At 42.4% G+C, this 25,763-nt stretch overlaps 1 protein-coding gene across 1 annotated transcript in view; it reads left to right on the forward strand.

The window, feature by feature from the left end:
- The first annotated feature begins 4,273 nt into the window (after positions 1 to 4,273).
- LOC124033972 (solute carrier family 12 member 2-like) overlaps positions 4,274 to 25,763 on the forward strand; it is a 46,913-nt gene continuing 25,423 nt past the window's right edge. The window contains exons 1-11 of the mRNA XM_046346528.1: positions 4,274 to 4,960; positions 19,273 to 19,404; positions 19,663 to 19,738; positions 20,163 to 20,258; positions 21,107 to 21,246; positions 21,364 to 21,474; positions 21,625 to 21,733; positions 21,985 to 22,112; positions 23,978 to 24,062; positions 24,191 to 24,342; positions 25,590 to 25,697. Coding sequence (XP_046202484.1) covers positions 4,490 to 4,960; positions 19,273 to 19,404; positions 19,663 to 19,738; positions 20,163 to 20,258; positions 21,107 to 21,246; positions 21,364 to 21,474; positions 21,625 to 21,733; positions 21,985 to 22,112; positions 23,978 to 24,062; positions 24,191 to 24,342; positions 25,590 to 25,697 — 1,608 coding nt within the window. The 5' untranslated portion in view covers positions 4,274 to 4,489. The remainder of the gene's footprint in view (positions 4,961 to 19,272; positions 19,405 to 19,662; positions 19,739 to 20,162; positions 20,259 to 21,106; positions 21,247 to 21,363; positions 21,475 to 21,624; positions 21,734 to 21,984; positions 22,113 to 23,977; positions 24,063 to 24,190; positions 24,343 to 25,589; positions 25,698 to 25,763) is intronic.

A 25,763-nucleotide genomic window follows, 5' to 3' on the forward strand; every position in this document is an offset into this window, starting at 1 on the left:
GGCAAATATGGAGCAGTCCATGAGGAGGAGATGCACTGCAGTACTTAATGCAGCTGGTGACCACACCAGAAACTGACTGTTACTTTTGATTTTAACCCCCCCCCCCCCCCCCCCCCCCCCCCCCCCCCCCCTTTGATCAGGGACACATTATTCAATTTCTGTTAGTCACATGACTATGGAACTTGTTCAGTTTGTCTCATTTGTTGAATCTTGTTATGTTCATACAAATATTTACACGTTAATTTTGCTGAAAATAAACGCAGTTGACAGTGAGAGGACGTTTATTTTTGTTGCTGAGTTTACAATAAAATATATTATAAACCCATAAGCTCAAACATCACCATTGTTATTTAAAGTTTTCAAAAGTGGAGCACTCTCAATACAAAACTAAATGTGTGATAATGAGAAATTTGCTGTGCGAGGCATTCTCATAATGTTATTATATATTTTTCTAATGGATTTATTTTCTCATGCCCCAGAGTTCTCCAGTAAACATCCAATGATCCCTAAACTCTATGTAATGCAATGGAATCAAGATGTGAAGAACCAGAGACTCTTGCTTAGGCTGAGGCCATCATTTCGAGAGGCATCTCTTCTCCATAATAAAAAACACATAGTTCTTTATTGAAATTCCATACATTGTGAAAGGTAAGAAGAAAGGTAAGATGTCACAATTTGTAAAATTATATATTTTTTTGTAACCTAAAATATTATATTAAAATACATGTTAAACTTAGTCGGACTTCCTGACGTTATTCTCACAGAGCATATAATTAAGTGTTGCGAAGTCATTATTTAACTCTATCTTTAAAAATATTGAGTAGGATGTCTTTTTTCTTTAAAAATATATTTTTTGTGGATATGTGCGTAGCAGACAGGAGTATACAGTAAACAGTTTCCTCTGGGGAAAATGAAGTTATTCTATATATTGTTTATCCCTCCCTGAGCAGAATGAGGCACTGGCTGAGTTTCCTCATGGGCCACAGGAGGAAAGCCTGTGTTTCAAGGGCTGCGTGCATCTGTGTCATGGCCAGGACAGAGGTGGGGTATTAGAGCCCTCTGCATTCAGTGCAACACAGACAGGCCTTGAGGCTCAAAACACCTCTCACTTTTCCAGGTACAACAGTTCAGTGGTCATAGCTCGCCAACTGTACCAGCATCCCTAAGAGAACACGGGAACGTTTGGAATGGAGTCAGATATTCCCTCAATAAATATGTAAGGAAATGTCATTCCCCAATGTTCTTTTCTTTAAACATCTTACAGCTTGAAATAGTTTACTCTTATGTAATGAGCTCTTTGTGGTTGCAGAATTGAATATGTGTCTAAAAGTAATTATACAGATCCTTATCGTGGATACCAACCCTTATAAGAGTATCCTGTCAGACTGCTTGGGTTCCGTCAGTCTTGTACATGTTCATCCATTAGGTGGCAGTAAGCAACCACTTTGTTGGTCACAGTAGGAGGCATGGTACATCTATTGTCACAACTTAAGCAACCATGCAGTCCTGTAAAGCAGTCCTTCTCACCTCAAAAACATGTATTGTGAATTTCAGGACTACAGACAGCAACCTAAATTGTCATGATGATACTTCTGGGGTCGCTCCCACAAAGCATTTCTACACTTCTGACCATGATTGAAATTGTCTGAGCTGCCACATTGTTCACTCAGAGGGTTGGACATGGTGGTATCTAGTATAGACAAATACTGGTACTGTGCCATTGTGGACTCGATGGACAGACACACTCGCTAAGAGGCATCACTTTTCACTTAATTATTTTCCTTCTAAATTGATGTATGATGCAAAGGGATATAATTTCCAGAGTTCAGCTTCAGAAACAGAACATTTATTTTAGTAAGTAAAAGTGAATTGAGGACAACTCAAAGCAACTCAAACAAGCAATTGATTGAAACAAATCAAATCAAAAATCAAATCAAATTGTATTTGTCACATACACATGGTTAGCAGATGTTAATGCGAGTGTAGCGAAATGCTTGTGCTTCTAGTTCCGACAATGCAGTAATAACCAACAAGTAATCTAACTAACAATTCCAAAACTACTGTCTTATACACAGTGTAAGGGGATAAAGAATATGTACATAAAGATATATGAATGAGTGATGGTACAGAGCAGCATAGGCAAGATACAGTAGATGGTATCGAGTACAGTAGATGGTATCGAGTACAGTATATACATATGAGATGAGTATGTAAACAAAGTGGCATAGTTAAAGTGGCTAGTGATACATGTATTACATAAGGATGCAGTAGATGATATAGAGTACAGTATATACGTATGCATATGAGATTAATAATGTAGGGTATGTAACATTATATAAGGTAGCATTGTTTAAAGTGGCTAGTGATCTATTTTACATCATTTCCCATCAATTCCCATTATTAAAGTGGCTGGAGTTGAGTCAGTGTCAGTGTCAGTGTGTTGGCAGCAGCCACTCAATGTTAGTGGTGACTGTTTAACAGTCTGATGGCCTTGAGATAGAAGCTGTTTTTCTGAATTGTTAAAATATTGAAACATTAATACAATTCTTAAATGGACACTGCCCTCTTTGTTTGTTTCAGAAACATGATGGCGGATTTTCAATCAATTTACCTGCAATGATCGACTTTCATTGTTATTACAATAGTATTAGCCTACACAGTCATCTTCCCCCTTACTTTATTTTTCAGTTGGCTAAATAAAAATAGAGTCCTTACTTTTGTTTTATAGAATCATTGTATGGAGAGCTTTTCTAGTCACAATCATCAAGTACCAGACAGTGAAAGACTGTTGTTGTTCACTATGCTAATGTGGTTGCAGTACTGACAACATTGTGTTCCATTGACTAGGGTCTGAATATGAATGCATGAGTATTTGAGTGTGGGGCTTGTAAGATACCTTTGTTTTATTGAGTATAACTCATAATTATTGAACGGAGGTCATGGACTATAAACTTTTTATTTAACTCAATAATTCTACATAAATAAAATAAATACTATGCATATCTGTCTACACATTAGTTCTGCTAACTAAAAATGTTTGTGGAAAGCGATTGCCTAGAACCAATCGAGCAACTCAACTCAAAATATTCCTTATGGTTATCTTTTTTAAAGTTGTAATTACATCACTTTTTTGTTTTATGAACTTTTGTACACTAATTTTCATTATGTATTCTGAATTATAATGATTGAAGTTACTTGAACATTAATATTTGTTGTCTAAAACATACTTCTACTTAAATTATTAACCATCATTGCTCATTTTTTTCAAGTATTGTAAATTTGTGAAGAACCCACCTTGCAGGCATTGATGAGCACAGTGCTCACTCCTCAAGCAGTAATTAAAGGTAGAGCTGTAAGCATTGTAGGATCCTGCAATAGTAGGTTAGTGGGAATGGCTTGTCTGTCTCATTATTGAACGTCAATTTGCCCAACGGTTTTGATATCTGTTCATCATGATCCATTACACCGCATAGCGCAACAAACTGTTAAATACTATTTTAGAAATATAGTTATCTTTCTTCAAACATGCATACAACATTGAGTAAAAGTATCAAAGTCCAAAAAAGGTAATTACCCACACTCCTCTATTAAAACGAGGGAAGTTGTTGCAAGAACATAAAATGATTAAGTATTCATAATTTGCTTATCAGCACAGCAAAAATAAATCAAGTGTGTTTTACTCAAATATCAATGTGTCTAACTAATACTTTACTTATAATGATAAAGACGTAAAACAATATAATAATAATTATAATAATAATTGAATAAATGTTAATTTGACATTAAACTATTAAATAATTATAAATTGCAAAAGTGTTAATTTTAGATTAGCAGAACAAAGATAAATAAAGTTATAGTTACTCAATGACCTTATATTTGTTAACATTCCTCACAAAAAACTAAGTGCTAACATGTTTTATTGACATCTGAGTGAGTACCACTTATATGATTTGGTTTTTACAGACAGTTGGAGATGTTTGAGTAGGCATGACTCAATTTATTTAATGGGTTAGGGAGTTATAGTAAGGTTTACAATGTAGCACTTGTTTTCTATTGAAATCACTAGTGAAAAAGTTGCCTGACTTTAGAGTTCTGTGAATGAACAACTATACATGACAATAAAATATTAATTTCACATACATTCAAAGCTAATAATCTTAGTGGGTTGTCTGCGGTTGAAAAGCGCACACAAAAAGCGCATGGACAAATTTGCATGTTTGCTCCTTGACGCTGCCCTGCGACCTCTAGACCTTGTGTTGGCGAGTGACGTACTCAGAGTTGCTAATTTTTCAGAACATTCGACCCACACTCGAGGCATCACTGTTGGGGTCCAGAACAGGAGAGAGTGGATCGGGTAGATAGATGCTCAGGGCGCAGCTTTGGCTTGAGTACTGATGCATACCTTGCTGAAGGAATGAATTTAAATGGTCCTTTTCAAAACAATTTTCTGCAATACATCTGATTATACAGTGATAACTACTCAGTGGACATGTCATCACCTTCAGGTCAGAAACCAGCTCTCAAGACAGCGGGTTCAGGTCAAAGCAGGTTTCAGGTGACAGAGGTAACGGAGTTAGGACCCGTCACATCTGGAGAGCGCACGTCGGGAGGGACTGATGGAACTACGGGTACGACTGGTAGTAAGGGGTCGGCAGGTGGAGAGGAGTCCAAAGGGAGATTTAGCGTAGTCAAGTTTCTTGATTCAGGTGGAATAGGGACGGATGCATCTGATGTGGCTCAGAATGGTGACACTGTCAGGAGCACGGGCAGCCATCGTTCGTCCGCAAGCGGTCATACTAACATTTCAGATACCCACTCAAATACGTATTATATGCGAACATTTGGCCATAACACAATTGATGCTGTCCCAAACATCGATTTCTACCGACAAACAGAAGCGCCTCTTGGAGATAAGTTGATACGACCAACTCTTTCGGAGCTACACGATGAGCTTGACAAGGTATGTAAACCTGCTACCACCTTCTGTTTTGACACGCCACTACATCGCTATTTACCAGACAGGTGGGGATTGATAGCGCACGTCTCGAAATAGCCAATATTGTTGCCAAGTGTATAAAAAAAATATAAAAACATGGGGGTATATTGTGTAGATGGGTGAGAAAAATTCAGGGTGTAACACAACAAAATGTGGAATAGGTCAAGGGGTATGAATACTTTCTGAAAGCACTGTATGTAAATCTATAGCTCATCCTTATGTAACGGATGTGAAACGGCTAGCTTAGTTAGTGGTGCGCGCTAAATAGCGTTTCAATCGGTGACGTCACTTGCTTTAAGACCTTGAAGCCGCGGCTTTTGTGGAGCGATGGGTAACGACGCTTCGTGGGTGAGTGTTGTTGATGTGTGCAGAGGGTCCCTGGTTCACGCCTGGGTATGGGCAAGGGGACGGTCTAAAGTTATACTGTTACGTTCAGCCCTAGTGACACTGTACCACAGGAACAGACTGGGACCTAAAATCAACCTGTGCATTTGTAACACACTGGCCCATTTTTTTCCCTAGAGGCCCCCAGCCCGGCCATTGTTTTCCACGAGGCCCCTCGTTATTACCCAAATAATATTCATTCTGCACTAAAAAATCGACATTTCGAAATTTGCCAGAACACCCTATGGCCAGTCCATTGATGCTGTATCACAACTGCCAGTGTAATGTGTCTATGCTAAGCTGAAGTGACCTCGTCTGTCACAATCACAGCATTCCCTTCCACAGGGACATTTCTTCTCCTTTGCAGTCCTTTGAATTGACAGCGTGACATCAGGGGCATGACCCACACATTTTGCTCAGACAATGCTTTCTCTGACCATGCCCAAACCCTGATCACCGGCTACTCTTGGCAACTGACAGCCTTTGCAGCCACCAACAAACAATGCTGCCGTGGTTCTCTCTCCCTTCCCTATACTCAATGGTCCAGTGTCCCAGTCTCTGGTCTCTAACACTTTATAGCCACGCTATCCTGTTGGATCACTCACATGCCTCTCATGAGGGCAGGTCACTAGTAATGGAGGACAGAGTAGATACATCAGTCCAGCCCACAGGCCGAAATATTGTAACATCTATTCAAACCACAGGTTCTAGGCCTTCTATATCTAATAATCTAGATATTGCATAATGTTTATGTATACAGTAGAAGTCGGAAGTTTACATACACTTAGGTTGGAGTCATTAAAACTCGTTTTTCAACCACTCCTCAAATTTCTTGTTAACAAACTATAGTTTTGGCAAGTCGGATAGGACATCTATTTTGTGAATGACACAAGTAATTTTTCCAACAATGTTTTCTTCAAGGCCTACCTTCAAACCCAGTGCCTCTTTGCCTGACATCATGGGAAAATCAAAAGAAATCAGCCAAGACCTCAGAAAAGATTTTTAGACCTCCACAAGTCTGGTTCATCCTTGGGAGCAATTTCCAAACATCTGAAGGTACCACATTCATCTGGATAAACTATAGTACGCAAGCATAATCACCATGGGACCACGCAGCCGTCATACCGCTCAGGAAGGAGATGCGTTCTGTCTCCTAGAGATGAACGTACTTGGGTGTGAGAAGTGCAAATCAATTTCAGAACAATAGCAAAGGACCTTGTGAAGATGCTGGAGAAAACAGGTTCAGAAGTACCTATATCCACAGTAAAACGAGTCCTATATCGACATAAAACGAGTCCTATATCGTACTTTTTGGAGAAATGTCCTCTGGCCTAATGAAACAAAAATAGAACTGTTTGACCATAATGACCATTGTTATGTTTGGAGGAAAAAGGGGGAGGCTTGCAAGCCGAAGAACATCATCCCAACCATGAAGTACGGGGGTGGCAGCATCATTACATTTACATTTAAGTCATTTAGCAGACGCTCTTATCCAGAGCGACTTACAAATTGGTGCATTCACCTTATGACATCCAGTGGAACAGCCACTTTACAATAGTGCATCTAAATATTTTAAGGGGGGAGGGGGTGAGAAGGATTACTTTATCCTATCCTAGGTATTCCTTAAAGAGGTGGGGTTTCAGGTGTCTCCGGAAGGTGGTGATTGACTCCGCTGTCCTGGCGTCGTGAGGGAGTTTGTTCCACCATTGGGGAGCCAGAGCAGCGAACAGTTTTGACTGGGCTGAGCGGGAACTGTACTTCCTCAGTGGTAGGGAAGCGAGCAGGCCAGAGGTGGATGAACGCAGTGCCCTTATTTGGGTGTAGGGCCTGATCAGAGCCTGGAGGTACTGAGGTGCCGTTCCCCTCACAGCTCCGTAGGCAAGCACCATGGTCTTGTAGCGGATGCGAGCTTCAACTGGAAGCCAGTGGAGAGAGCGGAGGAGCGGGGTGACGTGAGAGAACTTGGGAAGGTTGAACACTAGACGGGCTGCGGCGTTCTGGATGAGTTGTAGGGGTTTAATGGCACAGGCAGGGAGCCCAGCCAACAGCGAGTTGCAGTAATCCAGACGGGAGATGACAAGTGCCTGGATTAGGACCTGCGCCGCTTCCTGTGTGAGGCAGGGTCGTACTCTGCGGATGTTGTAGAGCATGAACCTACAGGAACGGGCCACCGCCTTGATGTTATTTGAGAACGACAGGGTGTTGTCCAGGATCACGCCAAGGTTCTTAGCGCTCTGGGAGGAGGACACAATGGAGTTGTCAACCGTGATGGCGAGATCATGGAACGGGCAGTCCTTCCCCGGGAGGAAGAGCAGCTCCGTCTTGCCGAAGTTCAGCTTGAGGTGGTGATCCGTCATCCACACTGATATGTCTGCCAGACATGCAGAGATGCGATTCGCCACCTGGTCATCAGAAGGGGGAAAGGAGAAGATTAATTGTGTGTCGTCTGCATAGCAATGATAGGAGAGACCATGTGAGGTTATGACAGAGCCAAGTGACTTGGTGTATAGCGAGAATAGGAGAGGGCCTAGAACAGAGCCCTGGGGGACACCAGTGGTGAGAGCGCGTGGTGAGGAGACAGATTCTCGCCACGCCACCTGGTAGGAGCGACCTGTCAGGTAGGACGCAATCCAAGCGTGGGCCGCGCCGGAGATGCCCAACTCGGAGAGGGTGGAGAGGAGGATCTGATGGTTCACAGTATCGAAGGCAGCCGATAGGTCTAGAAGGATGAGAGCAGAGGAGAGAGAGTTAGCTTTAGCGGTGCGGAGCGCCTCCGTGATACAGAGAAGAGCAGTCTCAGTTGAATGACTAGTCTTGAAACCTGACTGATTTGGATCAAGAAGGTCATTCTGAGAGAGATAGCGGGAGAGCTGACCAAGGACGGCACGTTCAAGAGTTTTGGAGAGAAAAGAAACAAGGGATACTGGTCTGTAGTTGTTGACATCGGAGGGATCGAGTGTAGGTTTTTTCAGAAGGGGTGCAACTCTCGCTCTCTTGAAGACGGAAGGGACGTAGCCAGCGGTCAGGGATAAGTTGATGAGCGAGGTGAGGTAAGGGAGAAGGTCTCCGGAAATGGTCTGGAGAAGAGAGGAGGGGATAGGGTCGAGCGGGCAGGTTGTTGGGCGGCCGGCCGTCACAAGACGCGAGATTTCATCTGGAGAGAGAGGGGAGAAAGAGGTCAGAGCACAGGGTAGGGCAGTGTGAGCAGAACCAGCGGTGTCGTTTGACTTAGCAAACGAGGATCGGATGTCGTCGACCATCTTTTCAAAATGGTTGACGAAGTCATCTGCAGAGAGGGAGGAGGGGGGGGGGGGAGGAGGATTCAGGAGGAAGGAGAAGGTGGCAAAGAGCTTCCTAGGGTTAGAGGCAGATGCTTGGAATTTAGAGTGGTAGAAAGTGGCTTTAGCAGCAGAGACAGAGGAGGAAAATGTAGAGAGGAGGGAGTGAAAGGATGCCAGGTCCGCAGGGAGGCGAGTTTTCCTCCATTTCCGCTCGGCTGCCCGGAGCCCTGTTCTGTGAGCTCGCAATGAGTCGTCAAGCCACGGAGCGGGAGGGGAGGACCGAGCCGGCCTGGAAGATAGGGGACATAGAGAGTCAAAGGATGCAGAAAGGGAGGAGAGGAGGGTTGAGGAGGCAGAATCAGGAGATAGGTTGGAGAAGGTTTGAGCAGAGGGAAGAGATGATAGGATGGAAGAGGAGAGAGTAGTGGGGGAGAGAGAGCGAAGGTTGGGACGGCGCGATACCATCCGAGTAGGGGCAGTGTGGGAAGTGTTGGATGAGAGCGAGAGGGAAAAGGATACAAGGTAGTGGTCGGAGACTTGGAGGGGAGTTGCAATGAGGTTAGTGGAAGAACAGCATCTAGTAAAGATGAGGTCGAGCGTATTGCCTGCCTTGTGAGTAGGGGGAAGGTGAGAGGGTGAGGTCAAAAGAGGAGAGGAGTGGAAAGAAGGAGGCAGAGGAATGAGTCAAAGGTAGACGTGGGGAGGTTAAAGTCGCCCAGAACTGTGAGAGGTGAGCCGTCCTCAGGAAAGGAGCTTATCAAGGCATCAAGCTCATTGATGAACTCTCCGAGGGGACCTGGAGGGCGATAAATGATAAGGATGTTAAGCTTGAAAGGGCTGGTAACTGTGACAGCATGAAATTCAAAGGAGGCGATAGACAGATGGGTAAGGGGAGAAAGAGAGAATGACCACTTGGGAGAGATGAGGATCCCGATGCCACCACCCCGCTGACCAGAAGCTCTCGGGGTGTGCGAGAACACGTGGGCGGACGAAGAGAGAGCAGTAGGAGTAGCAGTGTTATCTGTGGTGATCCATGTTTCTGTCAGTGCCAAGAAGTCGAGGGACTGGAGGGAGGCATAGGCTGAGATGAACTCTGCCTTGTTGGCTGCAGATCGGCAGTTCCAGAGGCTACCGGAGACCTGGAACTCAACGTGGGTCGTGCGCGCTGGGACCACCAGATTAGGGTGGCAGCGGCCACGCGGTGTGGAGCGTTTGTATGGTCTGTGCAGAGAGGAGAGAACAGGGATAGACAGACACATAGTTGACAGGCTACAGAAGAGGCTACGCTAATGCAAGGAGATTGGAATGACAAGTGGACTACACGTCTCGAATGTTCAGAAAGTTAAGCTTACGTAGCAAGAATCTTATTGACTAAAATGATTAAAATGATACAGTACTGCTGAAGTAGGCTAGCTGGCAGTGGCTGCGTTGTTGACTTTGTAGGCTAGCTGGCAGTGGCTGCGTTGTTGACACTACACTAATCAAGTCGTTCCGTTGAGTGGAACAGTTTCTACAGTGCTGCTATTCGGGGGCTAGCTGGCTAGCTAGCAGTGTTGATTACGTTACGTTGCGTTAAAAGAACGACAATAGCTGGCTAGCTAACCTAGAAAATCGCTCTAGACTACACAATTATCTTTGATACAAAGACGGCTATGTAGCTAGCTATGTAGCTAGCTACGATCAAACAAATCAAACCGTTGTGCTGTAATGAAATTAAATGAAAAATGTGATACTACCTGTGGAGCGAAGCGGAATGCGACCGGGTTGTTGAGTGTGGAAGTTCTATTCAGTAGACTTTGGCTAGCTGTTGGCTATCTAGCAGTGTCTCCTACGTTAAGGACGACAAATAGCTGGCTAGCTAACCTCGGTAAATTAAAATAATCACTCTAAGACTACACGCTCTAAACTACACAATTATCTTGGATACGAAGACAGCAAAGACAACTATGTAGCTAGCTAACACTACACTAATCAAGTCGTTCAGTTGAGTGTAATAGTTTCTACAGTGCTGCTATTCGGTAGACGGTGGACGTTTGCTAGCTGGCTAGCTGCTGGGCAGATAGCAGTGTAGACTACGTTAGGACGACGAAATACGAAGTTGCAATAGAAGTGCTGACTGTTTCACTTTGTTGTCCTCTTTCTTTTCCTTTTTCTTCTGTCCTTCTTTTGTCCTTATTTTGTCTTCCTTTCTTCTGTTAACTAGATATTTTTTGTTGTTATTCTTTGTACGCTAGCTAGCTTCTTTCCATCATGCTGTGGGGGTGCTTTGCTGCAGGAGGGACTGGTGCACTTCACAAAATAGATGGCATCATGAGGAAAGAAAAATTGTGTGGATATATTGAAGCAACATCTCAAGACATCTGTTATGCTGGTGAATGAGGACCCAAAAGCGACTTAACGAAAACAGAGTCTTTATTCCAGTTCTAGACAAAAGTGATAATCCTGGATAATATCAAGGTGAAAACAAAACAGGAAAACTGAAATCCACTCGTTAGTAGAGAGGAATGACTGGAGACTCGACCACAGACTGCAGGTTGTTTCGGGAAGGCACCGGCCGTAGCTGACACTGACACCTGCTCACACGCAGCATCTGAAGAAGGTAAAACACGACAGGGCGTAACAAGGACACAGAACAGCGAACATCATACAAGGATCCGACAAGGACAGAAGCGGAAAACAGAGGGAGAAATAGGGGCTCTAATCAGAGGGCAAAATAGGGGACAGGTGTGAAAAGAGTAAATGAGGTAGTTAGGAGAATGAGGAACAGCTGGGAGCAGGAACGGAACGATAGAGAGAGAGAGCGAGAGAGGGAGAGAGGGAGGGGGAGAGAGGGATAGAAAGAGGGAAAGAACCTAATAAGACCAGCAGAGGGAAACGAATAGAAGGGAAGCACAGAGACAAGACATGATAACCAATGACAAAACATGACAACATCAGTCGGGAAGTTAAAGCTTGGTCCCAAATGGGTCTTCCAAATGGTCTTCCAAATGGACAATGACCCCAAGCATACTTAAAGTCGTGGCAAAATGGCTTAAGTACAAAGAAGTCAAGGTATTGGAGTGGCCATCACAAAGCCCTGACCTCAATCTTATAGAAAATCTGTGGGCAGAACTGAAAAAGTGTGTGTGAGCAAGGAGGCCTATACAAACCTGTCTCAGTTACACCAGCTCTGTCAGGAGGAATGGGTCAAAATTCACCCAACTTATTGTCGGAAGCTTGTGGAAGGCTACCCAAAATATTTGACCCAAGTTAAACAATTTAAAGGCAATGCTACCAAATACTACTGACCCACTGGGAATGTTATGAAAGAAGTAAAAGCTGAAATAAATCATTTTCTCTACTATTATTCTGACATTTCACAAAATATATTTTCTTAAAATAAAGTGATCCTAACTGACCTAAAACAGGGAATTTTTACAAGGATTATTTGGTTAAGGTCTATGTAAACTTCGTACTTCAACTGTACATGCATACCTGCATGTCAAAGGTTCCATTTCCATAGGAAAGCGTGATATGGAGTGATATTAGTGCCAACGGAAGTTGAATTTCAATATTGCATTGTATTGCACAAATGGAACTGAATTGTACTTTAAAGGGGCAAACTGCAATTGCTATACCCATTTTTAGACTCTTATATTAATGTTGAGGCAAGGAGACCAGATCGAACCGCCCCATTCCACACTCCGTTCTCTAAGACGATTTGAACAAGCTACCATTCAAAAGTTTGGGGTCACTTAGAAATTTCCTTGTTTTTGAAAGAAAAGCCCATTTTTTTGTCCATTAACATCAAATTGATTAGAAATACAGTGTAGACATTGTTAACCTCTTGCTCCTACCTGACACGCAGGCGTCCCATCTAGACATCTGGAAATGCAAATGCGCTACGCTAAATGCTAATAGTACTAGTTAAAACTCAAACGTTCATTACAGTACACATGCAGGGTATTGAATTAAAGCTACACTCGTTGTGAATCCAGGCAACAAGTCAGATATTTAAAATGCTTTTCGGCGAAAGCATGAGAAGCTATTATCTGATAGCATGTAACACCCCAAAAGACCCGCAGGGGACGTAAACAAAATAATTAGCATAGTCGGTGCTACACAAACCGCACAAATAAAATATAAAACATTCATTACCTTTGACCATCTTCTTTGTTGGCACTCCTAGATGTCCCATAATCACTATTGGGTCTTTTTTTCGATTAAATTGGTCCATATATAGCCTAGATATCGATCTATGAAGACTGTGTGATAAACGGGAAAAAATAGCGTCTTATAACGTAACGTCATTTTTTAAATTAAAAAAGTCAATGATAAACTTTCACGAAACACTTCGAAATACTTTTGTAATGCAACTTTAGGTATTAGTAAACGTTAATAAGCGATCAAATTGATCACGAGGCGATGTATATTCTATAGGGGTACGTCTGGAAATAATGTCCAGGAAAAATCTCAACCAAAATATCCGGTCCGAGACCTGAAGAAATGGGCTGTCTCTTCTTCATTTGACCAAGAAACAAAGCCTAAGCAAATGGCAAGACTGTTGACATCGTGTGGAAGCTGTAGGAATAGCAATCTCGGCTCCAGGTAATTTGCTTTCCCATAGACAATACATGCAAGAGGCGCATTGATATATTTCCAATTTTCAGTGATCAGATTTTCCTGCACTTTTCGATGAAACGCACGTTCTGTTATAGTCACAGCCGTGATTTAACCAGTTTTATAAACGTCTGAGTGTTTTCTATCCACACATACTAATCATATGCATATACTATATTCCTGGCACGAGTAGCAGGGCACTGAAATGTTGCGCGATTTTTAACAGAATGTTCGAAAAAGTAGAGGGTCGACTTAAGAGGTTAATGTTCTATTGTAAATGACTATTGTAGTGGGAAATGGCAGATTTTTAATAGAATATCTACATAGGAGTACAGAGGCCCATTATTATCAACCATCACTCCTGTGTTCCAATGGCACGTTGTGTTAGCTAATACAGGTTTATCATGTTAAAAGGCTAATTGAACATTAGAAAACCCTTTTGTAAGTATAGAAAGAGGAGTGGGAGGCCCCGGTGGAGTGGGAGTGGGAGGACACACCTTAATCTTTTCTTTTTATTGTCCAGTCTGAGATACGGCTTTTTCTTGCATCTCTGCCTAGAAGGCCAGCATCCCGGAGTCACCTCTTCACTGTTGACGTCAACACTGGTGTTTTGCGGGTACTATTTAATGAAGCTGCCAGTTGAGGACTTGTGAGGCGTCTGTTTCTCAAACTAGACACTCTAATGTACTTGTCCTCTTACTCAGTTGTGCACCGGGGCCTCCCACTCCACTTTCTATCCTGGTTAGAGCCAGTTTGCGCTGTTCTTTGAAGGGAGTAGTATACCGAGTTGTATGACATCTTCAGTTTATTGGCAATTTCTCGCATGGAATAGCCTTCATTTCTCAGAACAAGAATAAACTGACAAGTTTCATAAAAAAGTTATTTGTTTCTAGCTATTTTGAGCCTGTAATCGAACCCACAAATGCTGATGCTCCAGATACTCAACTAGTCTAAAGACGGCCAGTGTTATTGTTTCTTTAATCAGAAGAACAGTTTTCAGCTGTGCTAACATAATTGCAAAAAGGTTTTCTGTAACGAGGAGGAGTAGTAGGAAGGATCGGAGGACCAATGCGCAGCGTGGTATGTATCCATCATGTATGTTAATAGGAATGAATACGAAAATACAAAAAAAACAAGATAATCAAAATGAAAACTGAAACCAGTCCCGAATGGGACAAACACTGAAACGGAAACAATCACCCACAAAACACAGGTGGGAAAATGCTACTTAAGTATGATTCTCAATCAGAGACAACTAACGACACCTGCCTCGGATTGAGAACCATACCAGGCCAAACACAAAACACAACATAGAAAAATGAACATAGACAACCCACCCAACTCACGCCCTGACCATACTGAAACAAAGGCATAACAAAAGAGCTAAGTCTGCACCTCCCAAAGGTGCAGACTCCGGCCGCAAAACCTGAACCTATAGGGGAGGGTCTGGGTGGGTGTCTGTCCGTGGTGGCGGCTCTGGCGCGGGAAGTGGACCCCACTCCACCAAAGTCTTTGCCCGCCTCTTTACCCGCCTACGTGGCCTTTTTAGAGCGGCGACCCTCGCCTCCAACCTCGGACTGGGGACCCTAGCCACGGGTCCCGAATGGAAGGGAGATTCCGGCAGCACCGAACAGACAGAAGACTCCGGCAGCTCCAGAGTGAAGGGCGATTCCGGCAGCTCCTGACAGACGGGAGACTCCGGCAGCTCCGGACAGACGGGAAGCTCCGGCAGCTCAGGACAGACGGGAGGCTCTGGCAGCTCAGGACAGACGGGAAGCTCCGGCAGCTCAGGACAGACGGGAGGCTCCGGCAGCTCAGGACAGACGGGAGGCTCCGGCAGCTCAGGACAGACGGGAGACTCCGGCAGCTCAGGATAGACGGGAGCACCTGTAGGGAGGAGACGGAGAGACAGCCTGGTGCGGGGGGCTGCCACCGGAGGGCTGGTGCGTGGAGGAGGCACCGGATAGACCGGACCGTGGAGGCGCACTGGAGGTCTTGAGCACCGAGCCTGCACAACCCTACCTGGCTGGATACTCCCCATCGCCAGGCCAGTGTGGCGAGGTGGAACAGACTGCACTGGGCTGTGCTGGCAAACCGGGGACACCATGCACAGGGCTGGTGCCATGTACCCAGGCCCGAGGAGACGCACTGGAGACCAGATGCGCGGAGCCGGCTTCATGGCACCTGGCTCGATGCCCACTCTAGCCCGGCCGATACGAGGCGCTGCAATGTTACGCACCGGGCTTTGCCTGCGCACGGCATAATATGCCTCACGGCATAACACGGTGCCTGACCGGTCCGCCTCTCTCCACGGTAAGCACAGGGAGTTGGCTCAGGTCTCCTACCTGACTTAGCCACACTCCCCGTGTGCCCCCACCATAAATGTTTGGAGCTGCCTCTCATCCCAGCCGCGCTGCCGTGCTGCCTCCTCATATCGCCGCCTCTCCGCTTTCGCTGCCTCCAGCTCTGCCTTGGGGCGGCGATATTCCCCAGCCTGTGCCCAGGGTCCTTTGCCGTCCAAAATCTCCTCCCATGTCCAGGAGTCTAGAGATTGATACTGCTGCTCTGACGAGGAGGAGTAGTAGGAAGGCTCGGAGGACCAACGTGCAGCATGGTATGTATCCATCATGTATTTTAATAGGAATGAATACAAAAATACAAAAAAACAAGATAATCAAAATGAAAACCGAAACCAGTCCCGAATGTTTCCGTTTCAGTGTTTGCACCAATCACCCATGAAACACATGTGGGAAAAGGCTACCTTAGTATGATTCTCAATCAGAGACAACTAACGACACCTGCCTCTGATTGAGAACCATACCAGGCCAAACACAAAACACAACATAGAAAAACGAGCATAGACAACCCACCCAACTCACGCCCTGACCATACTAAAACAAAGACATAACAAAAGAACTAAGGTCAGAACGTGACCTTTTCTCATGATCAATTTGCCTTTTAGAATGATAAACTTGGATTAGCTAACACAACGTGCCATTGGAACACAGGAGTGATGATTGCTGATAATGGACCTCTGTATGTCTATGTAGATATTCCATAGTCCAGCTACAATAGTCATTTACAACATTAACATTTACATTTTACATTTAAGTCATTTAGCAGACGCTCTTATCCAGAGCGACTTACAAATTGGTGCATTCACCTTATGACATCCAGTGGAACAGCCACTTTACAATAGTGCATCTAAATATTTTAAGGGGGGGGGGTGAGAAGGATTACTTTATCCTATCCTAGGTATTCCTTAAAGAGGTGGGGTTTCAGGTGTCTCCGGAAGGTGGTGATTGACAATGTCTACACTGTATTTCTGATCAATTATATGTTCATTTTAATGGGCAAAAAATGTGCTTTTCTTTCAAAAACAAGGACATTTCTAACTGACCCCAAACTTTTGAACGGCAATGTTTTTTTAGGCTAATATAGGACTACATGATCAATATGTAGATGCAACCTTTTCTGTCTGTTGTAACTAAGTATATTGCAGTAGCACAAACATAAGCAGGCGTCAGACAAATGCATTTAGCCTACATGACATCATGTAACATGTAGCAAATTTTATTTAACCTTTATTTAACTAGGCAAGTCAGTTAAGAACAAATCCTTAACGCTGGCCAATTGTGCGCCATCCTATGGGATTCTCAATCACAGCCAGTTGTGACACAGCCTGGAATCAAACCAGGGTCTGTAGTGACGGCCCTAGCACTGAGATGCAGTGCCTTAGACCGCTGCACCACTCGGGAGCCATGTCTACACATTGCATTGGGGCAAAACAATCTGAGTTTTAACCATAGATAACATGCAACTTTTATTTTGCTTCTCAGTGATCATGTAACACAGAATGATTTGACCGAGTGGCCTATTCCATCTCTAGGCTGCCGAACTAGCACATGCACAGAAGGAAAGGTTGTTTAGCTATCAGAAAGAACTCCAGATAATCCAGTCATAGAGCCACTCCCTTAAATGAGTGATATACCCAATTATTCTTGAAGAATATAACTTAGGAATGCCTCATGACCTTAGTTCAACTGTCATACCCCATCAGAACCCAAAATATAAGCTTGTGTTACTCCATTGTTTGTAAATAATGCAGACAATGCAAAACATGGTTACAACTATTATTCTGAAAGCATTCATGGTCAGTCCTTTCATTCATAGCTCTGTCTATGAATTTGAATGGGATTAATCACATTTCTCCAGCCCCATCCCTCAGCTGTTAACCAAAACAGCGACGGGATGACCCTTTGTTATTGTTTGAACTTCCGATTTTCAGTTCATCAGAAGATCCACATTATAGCAAAAAATATGTTGCCGCTTTTAGAGTTAAAGGTAATTTCCAATTGAGTCGACATATGTGACTCAACACCTGGATTCAGTCTTATGTAGCAACATTTGAAATTGTGTTTTCTACATTGGATAAAAGTAGAGACTCAGAGCTACAAAATGGTACATCATACACTACATTTGAGGAACAATGGGAGAAGTAATTCTGCTTTGAAAGTTGATTAACTTGTAAACTCACTTTTGAGAAATTGGCCTTTGAATGTTTTGGTATCTAGCAAAGAGCTCTTCTTTGTCTACACCCATTCAGCATCGTTCACACCATCTTAAGCTTTAGCCCCACCCAACTTGTTTCGCTCTCGTAGCGCACACTTGACGCTCTGGCCGATGATTTGTTTACTTATGGATAACATGAAAACAGCCTAACCAACTCTGCTGGCAACAATTTCATTAGGCTTTTTTGCAGATGTTTACTGACACCGGCCATATTCAACGGGTGTTGTACACACGTCATGTAACGTTCGCTAACAAGCCAGCCAGCTAACGTTAGCTAACAGTACACTTTAACTTAAGACATATAGCTAACTAGGTAAACAATGAACCTAGCTAGGTAAACAAAGTGTAAGTTCACACACAAGTAATGTTAGCTAACGAGCCAGCCAGCTAACGTTATCTAGCGAGCTAACAGTATACTTTTATCTTAAGACATGTAGCTAGCTAGCTAGCTAAGTAAACAATGAACCTAGCTAGGTAAACAATGTTTAAAATCACACACGTCACGTAACATTAGCTAACAATCCCGCCAGCTAACATTAGCTCGCTAGCTAACCGTACACTTTATCTTAAGACTTGTATTTAGCTAGCTGGGTAAATAATGAACCTAGCTAGGTAAAAAAAAACGTTTAAGATCACACACTTCACATAACGTTAGCTAACGAGCCAGACAGCTAACGTTAGCTTGTTAAGCAACAATGAACACAGCTTGAAATGAAACCACTTTCTGTCAAAATTTGAAATGTGTAATATCTGAAAATGTAGCTAGCTAACACTAGACTATCTTAAGTGTATACATCATCATGCATGATGGACGCATCTCCCTGTCAAGAATGCCATACCACGGTTTCCGTTAGTTCGAAGATGTAATTGGAGACAGGTGTTTTCTCCATCTATTTAACTATTATACTCTAATTCCATTGATTTCAAAACTTGATCCTCCAGAAAGTGGAGAGCAATACTTATGCAGGTCCACAACACAATAAAAAAAATGTAAAAGCCGCGTTCGACAGGATTACCAACACTGACGAGCTCAAAATAATAGACAGAAGCCTTCTATGGCAGATCAATCTGAACTAATTTCTTGGCATGTCCAGGCCACACAATATCTTAGCCAATCATAGCTAGTGGGAAGGTTGCAAACCTTTTCTGTGGCTTAACCAACAAGGCTCGTAATTTAACGATTGTGTTTACAGATGGCATACAAGATTGTTATGAAGGCACATGAAAGTTCACATGTTTGAGAAGGCATGTCTGCCCCAAAAAACGCATTTTGATTAAAAAATATATATTTTAGACGTTCAAACGGCTCTAGTTTCATGAATTGGGTCACATTGAAGCGAACGCAGACTCGGAAACGTTGCCTTTAATATGATCATAGGCGATCGGATTGAATCTAGCCATTAATGTTTGTCAGCATTTGTTATGTGTGGTATTTTTCAGGAGCCATTGGATGAGGATGGCTTTCCTATTGGGGAGGAGTCTACTCTTGCTGAGGAGGCTGCAGCCAAAGAAGGAACAAAGGAACAAGCAAAGGGAGGCACCATCAAGTTTGGCTGGGTCAAAGGTGTCCTGGTTAGTACTGGATCTGGACCAGAACTGGATCTGGGAACTAAACATTTTGTTGTCTCTGGCCCAAACATCCCATTTTTTTCTTTTACCATGTTCTCCTTATTGCTCTGTGATGAATCATTGAATTTCACATCAATGTAAATCATTTCAAAGACATCCAACACAAATCTAAAAACAAGCTTTCAAATGAATGGTTTCCCCCCACTATAGAAGTATGTGTCGGTAACATGAATGTTGTCACCTGTGTGTCTGTGTTTTCAGATACGTTGCATGTTGAACATCTGGGGTGTGATGCTCTTTATTCGCATGTCATGGATCGTGGGACAGGCAGGCATTGGTACGTAGGTGATGACTCATGTTCAATCCAGACCAAAATATTTAAGGTTTCAAACCTCATAGTATTGCTTGAGCATTGGGCGTGTTAGTTTTGCATCACCCAAACCCCTTTCAGGGTTTGTTCATTTTAGACCATTTCATTGGTCTTAAAGTGAAATCTCCACCCACCTGGGGCACCAGGTGACACAAAATAAATACACCCCTTGTTGTAAAGTTTGTTACCATAAAATTATATACTTGCAGGTATATAATTATTATGCTTTTTGACCAAGTGGGCCTAGTAACATGGTCTATAACTAGGGCCCAGAGTTTTTCCAGGTCAGGTAAAACAAATTCCTACAGGCCTTTGTCCCAATCGATTTTACCTGTAAGCATGATGAGAAAGTTATCTACTAAAAGATCATTTGCTCATCTTTTTTTAACAGGTCTGACATGTGTTATTATTCTGATGGCAACAGTTGTAACCACCATCACTGGACTCTCCACTTCAGCCATAGCAACCAATGGGTTTGTGCGAGGAGGTAAGGGAAAGTTTATTCCTGATGAAATGCTAATATATTAACAATGTATTAGGATCCTGTAGCAGAATTATATAAATTAGGTATTAGAAGAGATTGTAAGGAGTATTCATTTGGTAACGTTTTTGGGATCCTTCATGATGCCGGGATTAAATCCGTAGAGCACTGTCGACAGAAGCGTCACGCCCGTGCAGAAGGGCATGTGCCCCCTCAGATTTGTCGAAAAAAATGATAATGCCCTTTTAGTGTAACCCAGATAGGTTCCCAATCTCCCAACCTCATAACTAGTTACCAAAAGCATTTCAGCCTATCGATCAAGTTAAAGTAGCGGGCAAAGTTGGTAGACCTTCTTTTTCTAGAAAAGCAAGCAATTAAACGTACTGAATAAGACTCACATTCTTTTCAATCTTTTACCCAGATTTCTTCAGAGATGTGAGAAGCATATTTAGTTAGTTTTTGTAAAGAATTACTGTCAGGAGGATACAGACAGCTCAAGAGGTATGCTTAGATATGCAGAAAAATATACTTATTTTTTATATAGAACTAAGCATCATGTTTATTGCTCTAGATTGCAGGAAAAAGCTGTTTCAGACCACCCCCCAGCCATCCTTACGTATTTGTGCCCCCTCATATTTGCGCCCCTGGCTGTCGACACTGTGGATTTTAAAGGCAATGTTCCAGCATTTGCGGACATCACAATCACAATAAACGCATAAAATGTCAGCTCAATCGGAAATTACCTTTAAAGTCAGTTATAGTGTGCTGAGCATTAACACGCTTGAATTGTGATTCTGGTCTAACCCTAGCATGTTTCTGGTCTAACCCGTCTTCAATTCTTCATCTTGTTTTAGGTGGAGCATATTACCTCATATCAAGGAGTTTGGGCCCTGAATTTGGCGGCTCCATTGGTCTCATCTTCGCCTTTGCTAATGCTGTGGCTGTGGCCATGTATGTTGTGGGCTTTGCTGAAACTGTCGTTGAGATGCTTAATGTAAGGAACATTTGATATGCCTGTATAGTGAACGTTGATTGGATCGCTGTGTGCCATGTTGACATTTTACATAGCAACAACAGTAACAGCCCTGGGTGATTGTTTCCTGATTGACAGGATGTAGATGCCCTGATGACAGATGAGCTCAATGACGTCCGTATAGTGGGCACCCTCACTGTCATCCTGCTTCTGGGCATCTCAGTGGCAGGGATGGAGTGGGAGGCGAAGGTAAGACCTACAGAGCAATGCACTGTCACACATAGTAACACAAGGAAACCTTGCTTTACTTTAGACTCTTGCCGTAGTGACTTTATGGAACTTCTGGCAGATAAACGTGTTAAAACTCTGTACCACTCCTGTCCCAACATTCCCTTCCAGGCCCAGATTGTGTTGTTGGTCATTCTTTTGGCCGCCATCTTCAACTATTTCATCGGAACCGCCATCACCATGGAGTCAAAAGAGCCCAAAGGCTTCTTTGGCTACAAAGGTTTGTCTGATAGTTCAACTATGCACTCATTTCCATATCCCAAATTGTAATTCTCCTTCTGTTGAGCATGCATTACATTAATCTAATCTCAGATATGTTTGTGCTTTTGCCTACCTAATTGTAATTCCATAAGGAGTTGGCAAGAGTGCAGAAACAGACTGGCACACAGGCTAGCATTATATTTAATGGCTTACGACTGCCCCCATTGAATCAAGATGAAATTCTCACGTTGTGTTCTTTTTCATCCGAAGCGGCTATCATGATGGAGAACATGGGACCGGATTTCCGAGACGGCGAGACATTCTTTTCCATGTTTGCCATTTTCTTTCCGGCTGCAACAGGCATCCTGGCAGGTGCCAACATCTCAGGAGACCTTACAGTAAGACCTTGGCCTCTCTAAGGTCCAATGCGTTTTATATCATTATCAAATCCTTTCCCAGTAACAATGTGATTGTGTTAAAACGGTAAAAAATAAACAAAAAAAGCTTCTTAGCAGATAGCAATTTCTCAACCAAGAATTTTGCAAAGACTGTCTGTGAGTGGTCTGAGTAGGGTTGCAAAGGGAGGGTATTTTACTGGAAACTTTACCAAAATTTTGGTATATTTTGAGGCTTTTATGTAATCTATCAAAATACTTTGAAAAATAGAATGACAAAGCTGTAAAACATTATCCTAAATATAAACCATCAACTTAGTGAATACTATTGGTGTTTGATATTTTATTTTATTTAACCAGGCAAGTCAGTTAAGAACAAATTCTTATTTTCAATGACAGCCTAGCAACAGTGGGTTAACTGCCTGTTCAGGGGCAGAACGACAGATTTGTACCTTGTCAGCTCAGGGGTTTGAACTTGCAACCTTCCAGTTACTAGTCCAACACTCTAACCACTAGGCTACCCTGGGTTTCAGCATTTAATATTCTTTATATTTATTTTACTATGCCAATGTTTTTCTTGACAATGTTTTGGCGTCGAACTGGTGGCAGTTGTGGGAAAAGTAAATAGTTGGATGAGTTGCAGAGGTACAGTAATTGAAAATTGTTGTTCAGATGTTTTTTTATTAATTAGGCTATTTTCTATTGGACCAAATGGTCTATCTACTAGAAACTCATGGACAATATGGACACAGATTTATACAAAAGATAATACTATATGTGAATACATTTGTTTTAAGTTATTCCAGTATAAATTACCAAAGTTACAATAGATTGCCATCGATTTTCTCTTAATTACAAAAATTACTGAAGATTCTGGTAACATTGATAAATTACCGGTAGCTTTGCAACCCAGTGGTGGAAAAAGTACCCAATTGTCATACTTGAGTAAATGTAAAATACGTTAATAGAAAATGACTCAAGTAAAAGTGAAAGTTGCCCAGTAAAATACTACTTGAGTAAAAGTCTAAAGTACTTGGTTTTTAAATATACTTAAGTATTAAAAATAAATAAAATGGGTAAAATGTACTTAAGTATCAAAAGTAAAAGTATAAATCATTTCAAATTATTTATATTAAGCACCATTTTCTTGTTTTTTAAATTTACGGATAGCCAGGGGCACACTCCAACACTCAGACATATTTTACAAACTAAGCATTTGTGTTTAGTGAGTCCGCCAGATCAGAGGTAGTAGAGATGTCCAGGGAGGTTCTCTTGATAAGTGCGTGAATTGAAAATAATTCCTATCCTGCTAAGAATTCAAAATGTAACAAGTACTTTTGGGTGTCAGAGAAAATGTATGGAGTAAAAAGTACATGATTTTCTTTAGAAATGTAGTGAAGTAAAAGTACAGCTACCCCCAAAAACGACTTAAGTAGTACTTTAAAGTATTTTTACTTAGGTACTTTACACCACTGTTGTAACCCTAGGTTAGGCCAAAACTCCATCACACCAAAACAGGCAAACATTTCAGGCGGTCTTTTCAAACAGCTCTTACACTAAAAGGGCATTATCATTATTTTCACAATTGCACAGTATTATTTCAACCTCCATAGTGTGGTAATGTATATGAAACACAGGGAAACCTCGTTTTTGAATTCACTGGGCCTTTAAAGGAATACTACTGTACACTCGAAAACTAAATTTTTGCATTTTGTTCATTAGTCCACTGTTAATATAATCCCTAGAAAGGGTGCATGTCAGCAGTGACGTTTTCAAGATGGAGCACTTTCAATATAGAGCAAAAACTGTCATGCGTTTTTAATGTATTCACAACAAAACATTGAGAAATATTTTGTTCTGTCCCCCAGGATCCTCAGTCAGCCATTCCAAAGGGCACTCTTTTGGCCATCCTTATAACTGGAATTACTTATGTGGCAGTGACTGTTTCTACTGGTAATCTTTCTCTTTATAAAATGAACATGAAGTTACAGTAGCAAGACGAGTACACTGTTTAAAATGAATAAAAATTCCACAATTAGTTAATTGAAGACTCAAGTTAATATTCACATCCTTTCTTACAGGATCTTGTATCCTTAGAGACGCCACTGGCGATCACAATGATACCTCCACTGTCAGTGACTTGAACTGCACGGATGCTGCCTGCACACTTGGTTATGACTTCTCGATTTGTAAGGAAGGAGGCTGCAAATTTGGACTTATGAACGATTTCCAAGTATGTCTGGGCCTGGGGTGATGTGTAGGATTCTCTTAACATTGACATTAACATACACCTCCAATAATTATTAACCTCACATGATGTAACAAAGTTTAGCCAGAGAGCCTACAACTTAAAGGGATAGTTCACCCAAACTACAACACTGCATATTGGTTTCCTTACCCTGTAAGCAGTTTATGGACAAGGTAAGACACCTATCTTGCTTTGGTTTTGTTTACCTGGTCGCTGTCAGGAAGAAAGCCAACACGTAATTTTGTCATTTAGGTGAACCGTCCCCTTTAAAATAGTCTCACGCATTATAACCCCCACCCCGATTCTGATTGTCATTACAACTACTGGTAGAAGCAGGTCTCCTACCTCTGCTGAAAGTTGACCTCTAGTCTAGCACAATGCTCTGCTTGGATGTTTTCAGATATGCTTTTTTCACAAAAGGAATTATTCTTTAAAATAGTCACCTGGCATAGAGCCTTATAAAAGAGAGGGTAACCTTATATTATCCTTTAACACCATGGTAGTTGTTTGATGTGGAGCGCTGATAATTTGATTTGGGTTAGTGTTGGGCAATTTAGTGATAAAATGGGCGGCAAATAATTATTCTGTCTCTCACGGCTGTTCAGAAGCTGCATTTCTCTCACTACGCTATTCTCCTTTCTGCTTGAATTTTTGACAATAGATGTAGGGGCTTGCAGTGTTAGTTAGTGGTAAACAATGGGAGCTGGGATAATAGTGCTTGTGTTGTGAGTCACAAGGCATTCTCTAGGTCTTGAATGAGCCCATTGACAGCAACCACTGTGCGTAGGCACCCACCCTCTTTGTGACACTGATATCATAGGCAAGTGGTACAGGGTTACCCAGTACCAAAGCCAAGTGCACTTACATGGCATTACTGACAAAGGCACTTGTCGATTGGTTTGCACGGCAGACATAGAGTTGAACAATACACCTTGCTGTTGTTGTTTTTTTTGTTATGAATACACACTGCAAGCCTTTTACAAATTGGTCATGGTTAGCACTAATCTTTTTGTATTTTCTGACATGCTCTTATACCTTAAGGTGTTTTTCCATGACTTTGCATGACTTTCTTAGCACCCCTATGGTACCCTCTAATACATGACATTTGTTTTTGCATTTCAATCTTTTCAATAGATGTAGTTTAATCTCAGTTCATGAGAGAATGTGTGTGTTGCCTGATATCATTGAAGGTGCCAACTAGTGAAGTAACATCTAGACTTGTTGTTGGCTAGGTCATGAGTTTGGTGTCTGGGTTTGGACCTCTGATCACTGCTGGTATTTTCTCTGCCACGCTGTCATCAGCCCTGGCCTCTCTCGTCAGTGCCCCAAAAGTCTTCCAGGTGAGAACCCTCCTTCAGTATTTGTTATGTTTCGAGTATTTTCGAGGAGTACATTTTTAGGGCCGG

This window comes from Oncorhynchus gorbuscha, linkage group LG04 (genome assembly GCF_021184085.1).
Source record: "Oncorhynchus gorbuscha isolate QuinsamMale2020 ecotype Even-year linkage group LG04, OgorEven_v1.0, whole genome shotgun sequence".
Taxonomy (NCBI): domain Eukaryota; kingdom Metazoa; phylum Chordata; class Actinopteri; order Salmoniformes; family Salmonidae; genus Oncorhynchus; species Oncorhynchus gorbuscha.